The sequence below is a fragment of the Diabrotica undecimpunctata genome, chromosome 8 (genome assembly GCF_040954645.1).
Source record: "Diabrotica undecimpunctata isolate CICGRU chromosome 8, icDiaUnde3, whole genome shotgun sequence".
Classification (NCBI taxonomy): domain Eukaryota; kingdom Metazoa; phylum Arthropoda; class Insecta; order Coleoptera; family Chrysomelidae; genus Diabrotica; species Diabrotica undecimpunctata.
Genome location: NC_092810.1, coordinates 39,116,395 through 39,128,646, shown reverse-complemented (window position 1 = coordinate 39,128,646; position 12,252 = coordinate 39,116,395). Strand labels below are relative to the sequence as shown.

Sequence of the window (12,252 nt, the reverse complement as noted above, 5' to 3'; positions counted from 1 at the left end):
TGATCATAAATTCTTGATCTTAACTTATAATCTGTTCAATTTTCAGCTCTTAATGTTGTTAAATAGAGGAAATATGATTAAAAAAAAATGTTATCTATTTGTACCTATTGGTCATTGATGGTTTTTCTTTCTTAAGTATTGTGTTTCTTATCAACTTTTCAGTAAGCTTACCTACAAGCGCCTAACAAAAAATATTAAAGTTATTCTAAATGTATATAAGCTGAAAAGTCATCCCTTTTTTAAACAGATTTTTTAATAACAATTTTGTTAAAATATTGAAATTTTTTTAAAATATCTTTAAAATATCTCTAAAAAGTCAAGCTCTAAAGAATCAATTGCGATCTGCTAGATACCTCTAGTGATTGTTTGGACAGGTACAGTGGTTTAAATAATCACTCTCCAGGATAAACAAACTGTTATTTAGTAGTTCACTGTAATAACTCCTTTAAATGCCAAAATTTTAAGAAATTAAATTACATGTCATTATTCAAAAAATGAAGTTATTACCATTTATAAATTACTACAAAAATAAGGGTTTATTTGCAATCATCTCAGTTAATTTTTGTATGTATTTAGAAACTTGCGAATTAAAGAATGACTTTATATGAACTTTTATATGAAACATTTTTCTCTAAAATGTACTTGTAAGAAACGTTCAAAGCAAAATCAGTTGTACACCTTGTCACCAGCTATCATTTATATACCTTCTAGCACCTTTAAACACCTTTATGAGATTTATACGCGAAATCGATGATTTTTTTCACAGGGGTATTATGTATTTTAGACAACGACTACAAACATGGAGCCACAGCATTACATATCCTCAGTGATTTAGCTTTAATAGATGAAAGAATATATCTGTACCATGGAATCAAAAATGGTCAACTCGTATATGTGACAAACACAATGGACTGGCATTTCGTGATACATTATTATTTTCTTACTAATATATGAGTGTCATTTATTAAAGAACCACATCGATTTTATCGTTTGAATACTTTATTGCACATAAAATGCTACTAATAAATTGGATTTGACCAGTTTTGAAAATTTGGTACTGGATGTCAGAGGATTTGACCCCTTTTGAAAATTACAATAATGGATTTGCCTAAATCTGAAACTAACAAAATGCCACTATAAACAGGTAGGAATTCTGCCATTTCTTGTACTATGATATCATGCCGTAATACCTTCAGATTTATTAATAGGATTATTAAATAAATGCAAACTAGTACTAAGAAAATTTATTTAATTAAAAAAAATCAACATTTCATAAATATCAAACGCGTACACTTTCGTCGTTTAGATCATGATTGCAGCAAGATTCATCTTCTTCAAGTACCTCTGTCAATGTAGTGTTATTAATAATGTTTAAACAAAATGCTAATTTTGTGTTTTCGACTCCTCTATCAATCCAGTCCACTTCATAGTGTTTCTCTAACAGCTTTTTAACATCTGCAATTTTAGCAGCATTAACTAAAACTCCAGTTGTTAGTCTTTTTGGTGTAAATGAAGATAATGTTACACCTTTTTTTAAAAGACTTCGAGCGTTGCTAATATCGGATTTATAAAACTTCGCCGGAGACCAATACAGATTTGCGAGAACGTGTAATAATAAATCTTTTACATTTTGTTATTTGGAAATGAAAGTTTTGGGTATTTTTCAGAGCAGCCTTCGCCATATTTTTAAAATCTAGTATACAGATTGAACGAATTTAAAACGGAACATACAATTTAATATATGTCTGTTTGAACTGCATTTGAAATAGTGGACCAATATAAAACTTGGACAAAAATAAATCCATACCCAGTGATAGACATTGTATAAAATATCGTTCAACTATCTGTCTCCTTTAAAGGAAAGAGGAGCTTGCCTAATAGTCGGAGAGATAGAGCCGAAATTTTGGAATGATCAGTAATATGACAATTCTCTATTGGAATATATTCATTGTAACTGGGTTAAGACTTTGCCTTACAGGCGGACGCCCCTCGTGGTACAGGGGGTGGCTATACAGGGAAGAAGTTGTAATTTTTTTCGGAAAAATTAACGATCGATAATATGGCCGAAAATTTGCCCAGAGTAAGATCTTGGTATAACTAGACGAAATCCCAAAGGGCGGACGCGAGAGTGGATACATAAGGGGCGGCGGACAGGGGTGAAATTGCAATTTTTTGGGGAAAAATTAACGATAAGTAATATGTCCGCCATTTTCATGGCTCATTATTTAGCCCCTAAAAACTCTAAATCCAAAAGAGCGGACAGCTGGGTTGGTACAGAGAGCCATAAAACGGGGTCAAATGTACCACTTGCCTGCGCATTTTAGGTCTCGGTAACAATTTTCAAACTGATTTTATTATAATATTTTTATACCGATTGATTTGAAAATTTGTATGCTCACTTCTGTTCCTATTCTGAAAAGCGTCAAGTAGAGTTTTCCTAAAAATTTTCCAAAAAAATTTCCGTAAATGAAAATTTTCGTAATTTTTTGAGGTAAAATCTAATTTGTAGAATCCTTTCGATTTTCTGTCAGTTATACCATGATTTTTTTCCAAAAATTTTCAAACAATTTTTCCGATAAGAAAAAAAAATTTAGAAAAACTTTAAAAATTTCGTCATTTTTCTCACTCTCATTGATGTCATCACATTCATCATCTTCGTCACTTTCACTTTCAATAATATCACATTCATTATCTGCTTCATTTTCAATCACTACTTCTCGAACTGATTCTGGCATCTGAGGTCCACTAAACCATTTGAATTTATATGTTTCATCTTCAAACTCCCAACCATGTTCTTCAACAATCAATTCTGTTGGTACTTTTTTATGAGCATTTGTCCAAATATTTGAAATATAATGGGCTCGCAGTAGATGTTGGTGTAATTCATCTTGACATAGTAAGCTTGAAGCATCGAAATTTTTTAGTTTTTTTTTTAAAAAGGATCGTTTACATCATGCAACTTATACTGCCGGTTAAATAGTGAAAATCTGACATCGTTTACTTTTCTTTTTGGAATTGTTCTCGTCAGTCCTGTTCCATATAAGTGACATATGAAAGTTTCTAATGTTTCAAAAACTTCATTACAATCGGAGTCAGTTTCACCAAGTTCGATAAAAGCATCTTGATACTTATTACATTTAGCGCATGCGTCTAGAATTACTGATCTAAATGGAACGCGCATCATTATTATTTTAATATTTTAAAATAATAATGATGCAAAATTAATGTCCAAACAGAATTTGTAAAATTATAATTAACTAATGAAAAAAAATTCAATCAATTTAAAAGTTAAAAAAAATATTGAAAATATCTACAAAGTAAATTTCAAAATTTAAAAAATTGATAATTCCACTATTAAATTGATTTTTAGTAATAATTATTTGTAAAATGTTAAAGGAATTCTACAAATTGAATTTTATCTATTGATAAATAGAAATAATATATTTTGTATTTGATTATTAATGTAATAATAAATCAAATTTTTCTTATATCTGAACAACCATTATTTATGCAATATAAATTTAAAAACCTTTTTATTGCAATAAAAAATAAGTAAAATTACTATTTGTTATACTAAAAATATTTAATAGTTAACATTATAAAATTACTTTAATTTAATAAAATATCAAATATCAAACATTTATTTGTAAAGTAAATATGACTTTAGTTTGAAAAAAAAACATACAGAAAATCGATTTAGCCGCCCTTTTGGATTTAGAGTTTTTAGGGGCTAAATAATGAGCCATGAAAATGGCGGACATATTACTTATCGTTAATTTTTCCCCAAAAAATTGCAACTTCACCCCTGTCCGCCACCCCTTATGTATCCACTCTCGCGTCCGCCCTTTGGGATTTCGTCTAGTTATACCAAGATCTTACTCTTGGCAAATTTTCAGCCATATTATAGATCGTTAATTTTTCCGAAAAAAATTACAACTTCATCCCTGTATAGCCACCCCCTGTACCACGAGGGGCGTCCGCCTGTAAGGCGTCCAATATTCATAGTGTCATATTACTGATCAGTTCAAAATTTCGGCTCTATCTCTTGGACTATAAGGAAGCGATAAGTGGTTTGACAGCATAATAACTGCTTGTGTAGTCTAGTTTTTTAAGTGATTCTAGGCAACCTATTTGGGTGGAGTTTTGACTTGTTCTTGAATGAATTCAGAATGCAGCAGCCCGCTGAAGTATTGGATTTTTATAATATAATTATTTGACAACCTTTTGTTGGCCAACCACCTAGAGCGGAGTTGAGCCGAAATACATTGATTTCGTATGTTCCGTTTTAAATTCGTTCAATATGTAGATATATTTGAAACATCGTACGTTGTTGCAGTTTCTTCAAAAACTTTCACATATTCGTTTGGAGATATAATGGTCTCCATCTTTTTTAATTTTTTTCAATAACCCCTAACACCCTGTCAGAGGGAAGATACGAATGTCCCGTTACTGGAAATATCAACTCTATCTTGTCAATCGTATCAGGAGCTTCTGTAGTCAACCAGTCAATTGAGTTTTTATTTTGCCCCCGCAACCGTCAGAGACAAGACGCAAAACTTTTATACCCTGCAAATTAACATTTTTTAAAAAGTGATAAACACAGCTTTCTATCTCATTAGAACTTTTTTTGTGTCGGTTTTCTGTCCAGTAGAAAACATGAGTATTTTCTTTACTAAAGTAATCGTTACTACTACCTTCCACAATGGTAAAATTATAAATATATAATTGGCGTGAGTAATAGGCAGACTGGTCAGGAACTTTGGGGAGAACTTGGTTTTTCTGGCAGTCAAACGTTATTGTTTTCAAATCCGGCTTCTTCTCTTTTAACAATTGGTAAAAAGCTTTTGACTTTAGCTTATGGGTTCGTTTTTCTACAATTAAATTTGTCTTTTCATGCGCATTTTGCTCAGACTTAATTTTTCCGTCCAGCTCGAAACACTTACAATCCACGTCTGTTCTGGGACTTCCAAATCCCAAATTAAACTTTGTATTGAATACATGACAAAAATATGAGAGCTTACAAAGAGTATTTGGATATGACCCTTTGTACATCCTGTAGCTTTTGGAGATATTAATTTTAGAAGGTAAATACTTTCGAATCAATTTTGCTCTATTGTAATGAGATTCAACAGATTTAAAAATCTTAATAAATTGTATTATATTACCTTTCATACTTTGAAACTTCGTTGTTTTTCTATCACCACCTCTAGTTTCAGTATGCATTTCTCCAGTACCATGATAACGATGAAGGACTCCCCTTATTCTTCCTTTCTTTATCAAAAGTATTTTTAAAAATGTACTTCGGCATACGGGTATAATTTGTGCTTCACAAGTTCTATTTGTGGGCAATTGCCTTGCAATATTTAACAAGGAAAGTGTCTTGATAACTTTTCCTTTTTTGAGCATAAAAAGCATCATGGAATTGTTTTATATCTCGTATCATAAGCTTCTGACAAGAGTATGCCTTAGAATTATGTTTACAAGTTATCTGTTCTGGCAATGATGAGGCAGAGTATCTGTAAGAAAAAATTTATAATAAATATTTGAAATCGGAGAGATACCATTATTAAATCTGTAGACATTATTTTAAATGGGATTTTTTTGTTGTATAATTTATAACTCATCAAACAAAACACAAAAACAAATATCTGTTTACATTGATTTAGTATATCCCTAAATTGGTCTAATGTTTTAGTGCAAGAAATTTCGCGTATAAAATAATTTTGAGTACAGCCCTGCTTTTAGTATACAGTAGTAAGATGGAAAGTTTCTTACCTTTGTCTTTGCAATTTTACACGTTTAGTATCTTCCTGTCGCTGTGTTCTTTTTCTACTTTTGTTTGGCGTTGTTTCCTCTATAGAATTATCCATACTTCAGTAATATTAACTTAATTTTCAGTAATAAACAAGTACCAGAAAACTCATTTAGAATGGTATAGTCACGTGAGCAAGTCCCGAGTTACTATTGGTCGAAATGGACTTGCCCAATATTGAAACTGAAATTGTCAGGATTTGACTAAATTTGAACATCACACTGATTTTTATAGGCAATTTGTAAGCGTTAATATGGATTTGACCCGGTATTGAACATTACTATTCTGAAGACTCGTTTGCAAGGTTTTTACCCACCATAAAAATACATTTTCTTAATTTTTGGATTTGACCAATTTTGACTCCAGGGTACATATATACAGGGTGGCTCTTAAGTAATTGTACAAACAGAAACCGTAGATTCTGCACTTTAAAATATTACGATTTAAGCCAACTTGCTTTAATAAAATGTTGATATTAAGAAAGATACAGGGTGTTAAAGTGGAAATTTAAAATTTTATTTTTCGCTATAACTTTTACGTTTGTGAATATTTTTGGACAAAAATTTACAGTTGGATGTTTTTGAGTAGGATAAATTATAATTTTATACTTATTTTAATGTAACTAATAGAGGGCGCCACATATGCCACATGTGTGGCATAAATTTGCGCTTAACTTTTTTGCTCTTTAAGTTAGCTCTATTTGTGTTAAAAAATATTAAAGATACATTATTTTTACAAAGAAAAGGTATACTTGTTAGTAACCTAAAAATTCAACCGTTTTCGAGATAAATACATTTTATAAGTCAGCTGCACAATAATTCTTAGTTTGATATTTGTGCGGTAAAGCACTGAATACCTGTAGATAAGCATAATTCATAGTTTATTCTTATTAAAACAACTCAACGATGATAATGTAACATCACAAAATGCTTTGTTATGGGTGCTAAATGTCTTATTGGAGAAAAGATATTTGATCTTCTTCTTTAGGTGCGGTGTCCGTATTCAGACGTTGGCCGTCATCATGTTTACAATTTCCCTTTGCTATCGCTTCTTAAGTTTCTATAATGGCGTTGTATTACTTTTTCTCTATTGTAAAATGCTAAAAACCCAAAATATGTGGTTTATGCAAGATCGTACACCACCACATTCTAGAGAGAAGGCAGTTAGAACATACTTAAATACAACTTTTCTAAACGTTGGATTGGTCGTGATAGTCATATTCCTTGGCAATGTGATATATTGATATAATTTAATTCATAAAAAATGCGAAAAGAATACTTATTGTTCATTACAGAAATTGTTTACCATTTTTATTAGGACCAATAGATTAACAGATTAGGTATTGAATAACACATATGTGTCCTGTTTCATAATACTTTTGCTACAAATCTAACCTGAATGACTCAGCATTTTTACAAAAACATCATCGTTGTCCTAATAACCGATATTGTTATAAATATAGTAAACACATAGGCAATTTAGTTCAGCATAATATTAGTTCGTTAGTAAATCATAATAGTCCATTTGTTCGAGATGTAATTATAGTTACTCGTAAGCTGTAACGTAATCATATAAATAAGTAATGTCATCGATAGGTTATTCCGTGTGTATATAAGTAACCAATGAACGAGATACATCACAGTTTAATACATTATTTAACTTCTGCGACAAATAAGATGTAGTTCCATAAAATACCATAAGATTTCGATGTGTATCCAAAATAATATATTCATCCATTATACATTATAGCCACCACGTAGCCCCGAATTTAATCCGCTTGATTTTGGTGTATGGAGCGCATTAAAACAACGTTTCTATAAGAATCCCATAAACATTCGCAACCAACTATGTGAAAAAATAAATACTGCAGTAGTTTCTTTAGAACCATGTTTTCCATGTTTACCATGATGCTATTTAATATGAGACGATCTTTTATGGAATATATTGACAAATGACTTAAAGAAAATGGTGGACATATCGAACACTTACTTTGACAAAAAGTTATGTTATTTAGTTTAACTATTTCTTAATTTGGTTTGTAAACAAAATGTTTTGATTATGACTTTAATTTACCATAAAACGTAAAATGTTTGATGTAAAATCCTATTATTCTGTTATTTTGTCAAATCCTATTATTAATTATCCTGCTGATATATTTATTATATTTAATATTTCGTTAACTATTAACTTTAGTTAAAGGTATTTTATACCAAAATTCAGAAGTATTAATGTTTTTGTCTATTTTTTCTTCGTTACCTGGAGTAATTGCCTTAGATCAGAATTGTGCAGCTGATTTTTAAAATGCGATTATCTCGAAAACTGTTGAGTTTTTAAGTTATTAATAGGTATACCTTTTTTTTGTTAAAATAATGTGTCTTTAATATTTTTTATCCCAAATACAGGTAACTTAAAGAGCAAAAAAGTTAAGTGCAAATTTATACCACATATGTGGCGCCCTCTATCAGTTACATCAAAGTGTGCATCAAATTATAATTTCGCATATTTAAAAGTACCTAGTTGTAAATTTTTATACATAAATGTTTACAAACATGAAAGTTATAGAGAAAAATAAAATTTTAATTTTGCACTTTAACACCCTGTATCTTTCTTAATATCAACATTTTATTAAAGCAATTTGACTTAAATCTTAATATTTTAAAGTGTAGAATCTTCATCATCATCATCTTGGTGCTACAGCCCTTAGAGGGCCTCGACCTTTTTAAGCTTTCTACGCCATTCTATTCTGTCCCTCGCTTGCATTTTCCAGTTGCCGACTCCGATCTTCTCGGCATCTTGTGTTACCCCGTCCATCCACCTCAGCTTTGGTCTACCCCGTCTTCTCATTCCCACGGGTTGCGCTGTTAGAATCTTTTTTATCATGTTTGACTCAGGGGCCCGGGCTACATGTCCTGCCCACTGCAGGCGGTTTCGCTTAATTATAGTGGTAATATCTTTACCACCAAACGTATGCTTGTAGATATTCTGCAGTTCAAAGTTATATCTACGCCTCCATATTCCGTTCTCACAGACCGCTCCGAATATCTTGCGTAGCACCTTTCTTTCAAAAATGGATAGAGCGGATTCATCTGTTTTCGTTAGCGTCCATGCCTCTGATCCATATGTGAGAACGGGGACTATCAGTGTTCTATACAGCCTTATACGAGTTTTTTGTGACAGACGTTTGTTAGCTAAGTACTTTGATAGACCATGATAACACCTGTTTGCAATTATTATTCGCCTTTTTATTTCCTCAGATGTGTTATTATTGGGGTTAACCGATGTCCCTAGATATATGAACTCTTTGACTGCTTCGAAGTTTTGGTCATTGATGTTTAAATTTGCGTCAACATTTCCAGCTCTTGTGTTTGTGTTAGTCGCCATGAATTTGGTTTTATTTTGATTTATCTGTAACCCCATTCGTTCTGCTGCTGCTACTAGCTCGGTTAGGATTTCCGCAGTTCTCGCCCTAGTTCTTGTTATAATGTCCACGTCGTCTGCATATGCTAGAATTTGGACTGATCTATTAAATATTGTTCCTCTGCTATCTAAATTAGCGTCTCGTATAACTTTTTCTAAGGCGACATTAAAAAGCTGACACGCCAGCGCATCTCCCTGCCTTAACCCCCTATGTATTTGAAATGGGGTTGACGAGTCGTTTTGAATTTTTACTGCTGATAGCATCTTCGCCATTGTCACTTTTATCAAAAATATGAGTTTTTTTGGAATTCCTAACTCATTCATAGCGTTGTAAAGACTTGGTCTTAAGACACTGTCATATGCCGCTTTAAAATCGACAAAAATATGATACATATCTATGTTAAACTCTTGCGCTTTGTCGAGGATCTGTCGTAGTGTAAAGATCTGGTTAATGGTTGAACGTCCACGCCTGAATCCCGCCTGATATTCTCCTAGAAACATTTCAGTATAAGGCTTGAATCTCTCGTGCAAAATATTTGACAATATCTTGTATGCTGTATTTAGGAGAGTTATTCCGCGGTAAGTGTAGAATCTACTGTTTCTTTTTACAAGGACCACCCTGTATATATATATATATATATATATATATATATATATATATATATATATATATATATATATATATACAGCTATACAGTTTTACAAATCAATCCATACCTATACACAACAAAAGTCAAAATTCTGAACGTGTAAGAATTTCAATATGAAACTATCGACAAAAAAGACAAAAGTTATGACATTTCATCGGAGAAAGAGAGACACGTAGAAGAAGTGTCAATGCTAATATAATGAGATTATTTAGAGCGCTTTGGAAATGTTCAGAGTTCTACAATTACAATAATTGGGCCCTTTAGAAATAACAAATAAGGAATATCTACGATATTGATAAAAAACAGATATGTATGATAAAAGAAGAGTGGGTCGAGTAAGAATAAAATCGTGCCTTGAAGCACAAAAGAGCCTTAAATATTTGGGTGTTAAAATTTGTAGAGCAAAAACTAAAATTCAAAAAAATTGGAGAGAAATGATCTCGTTATAGATGAAATAAGCTTACGTCAGCGGTACATATATTTTTAAGATTAAAATGGTAATAAAAAATCTTCCTATCGTCTTATTTTTGTATTGCACTTGCGTGAACAATCTCGAAAGTTAATAAATTTGATTTCTTCAGATTCTAAAATACCGTGAGTATTTCTGAAAATGCGTTCTATGTATACGCACCTAACAATTTCAAAAATACCTCTACATACGTAAAATACAGTTGCCGTTGGCGTTCGTAACCGATCAGATGCCGAGAGTTGTATATCACGATCTCACCTTAAGTGAGTCTCCAAAAATAAGGAGAGTGTCTGCTAGATTCGGATTCTGATTCATATTTATTAGTTTTTCAGTGGAAAGCCGCGACTATGTGCCTCTGAAAGGTCAACTTTTCTTCGGGACTTTGGTGTTGAGTGCGCGTTTCCGGGTTCGCGAGTGCTACAGTGGGCTATGGGCCATGGAGTTCTTTCAGGAATGGTCGTCCGTCCGAGAGGTAACTTAATAAATTTAAAAAAGATCACAGCTGTTGTTTACGATCGCTTCTGGTCGAATGTCGTCAAAATTTATATTTTCGATGAGTTTATAGTAGATAAAATATTAAATATGACACTTTCGCCAGAATAGACTTTGAAGTTTGGGGACACTTTAAAAAATTTCGTGTATTTAGATGTGGTAATAGGTGTCGAGAGACTATTTTTAATAAGAGTGCATTTGTTGCAGTCATTTCACGCAGGATAAAACTATTTTAAAACTCAGTAAACTTACCGTTTATAGACTAAGAATTTGGTTTTATTGCCATTAGTTATGTAGCTATTTTTATTTTATCTCTCGTCAAGTTTTGGATACAATTTGTGTCTAACAATCGAATGATTTTTTAAAATATATAAATGGAATATGCAGTAAATAATATTATATATATATATATATATATATATATATATATATATATATATATATATATATATATATATATATATATATATATATATATATATATATATATATATATATATATATAAAGCACTTGTATATCCATTTGAAAATACCTTTTTTTTTTCAAATGGGACAAACAAATAGAATTGTTTAAAAGCTACTCGACAGATCGGGCTCATCTTTTGCACATATAGTAACTACATAATAACTCACATTGTGAAATGTGTTTTAAATATTTTTATTGTTTTTTCAAATAATTATAAACAATTGGGAAAAAGCTTACTTTCAGTTTTAATTTGCTATACATTTTTTAATTGTAAATATTTTTTAATTTAGAAAATATAATTCTAAAGATCAAATGTTTTCAAGAAAGTCGTCTATTGAACGTTTTTATGTACAATGAAAAAAGACTCTGTTGTTGCTTAAATGTTAATAAAAAACCAAGATGCAGTAACAGTTACGATACTCATGAAATGGTACTTCTTTTCTATTGACTTCTTCCAAACATTTCAGTTGAAAAATAGGACCCCCAGTAATTTTTCGATTTTTAAGGCTTTTTTGGCTTCCTTTCCTGGGATAATAGGAGAATACCACGTATACCTTAGACCAAAAGGACAACAAATACCAAAGTTCCTAACATAATGCAGAAGAACTGATGCAAACGAGCAGAGTCCAAACTAACGTACATAGGAAAAATTCAGGAGAAAACGTCAATAGATCACAAAATTCTTGGCTCAAACACCTGCGACATTGGCTCGGCAAAATATCGACCGAGAACTTCTGAGCCGCTGTTTCGCGCGTAGCTGTATCCAACTGGATTGCCAAGCTTCGAAGGGTTGTAATCACAGTAAAAAGAAGTCAATTAAAGCGCTACGCTGACATCTATGTCTGGCTTTCTTCTTCTTCCTATGCCGTCCCCATTAACGGAGGTTGGCGACCACATTTTTAAAAGCTTCTCTGTCTTTTGCAACGTGGAATAATTCGTCTACAGT

At 31.7% G+C, this 12,252-nt stretch overlaps 1 protein-coding gene across 8 annotated transcripts in view; it reads left to right on the top strand.

Annotated features, from left to right (window-relative positions):
• The window catches only part of tmod (tropomodulin), a 351,180-nt gene that overhangs the window by 151,683 nt on the left and 187,245 nt on the right, over nt 1-12,252 (top strand). Inside the window, exon 1 of one of the 8 annotated variants that reach the window (XM_072540132.1) lies at nt 10,555-10,820. The exons of the other annotated variants lie outside the window; for them this stretch is intronic. Within the exon in view, the coding sequence (XP_072396233.1) occupies nt 10,785-10,820 (36 nt within the window). The 5' untranslated portion in view covers nt 10,555-10,784. Of the gene's footprint in view, nt 1-10,554; nt 10,821-12,252 lie in introns of those variants that run through there. 8 annotated transcript variants of the gene reach the window in all.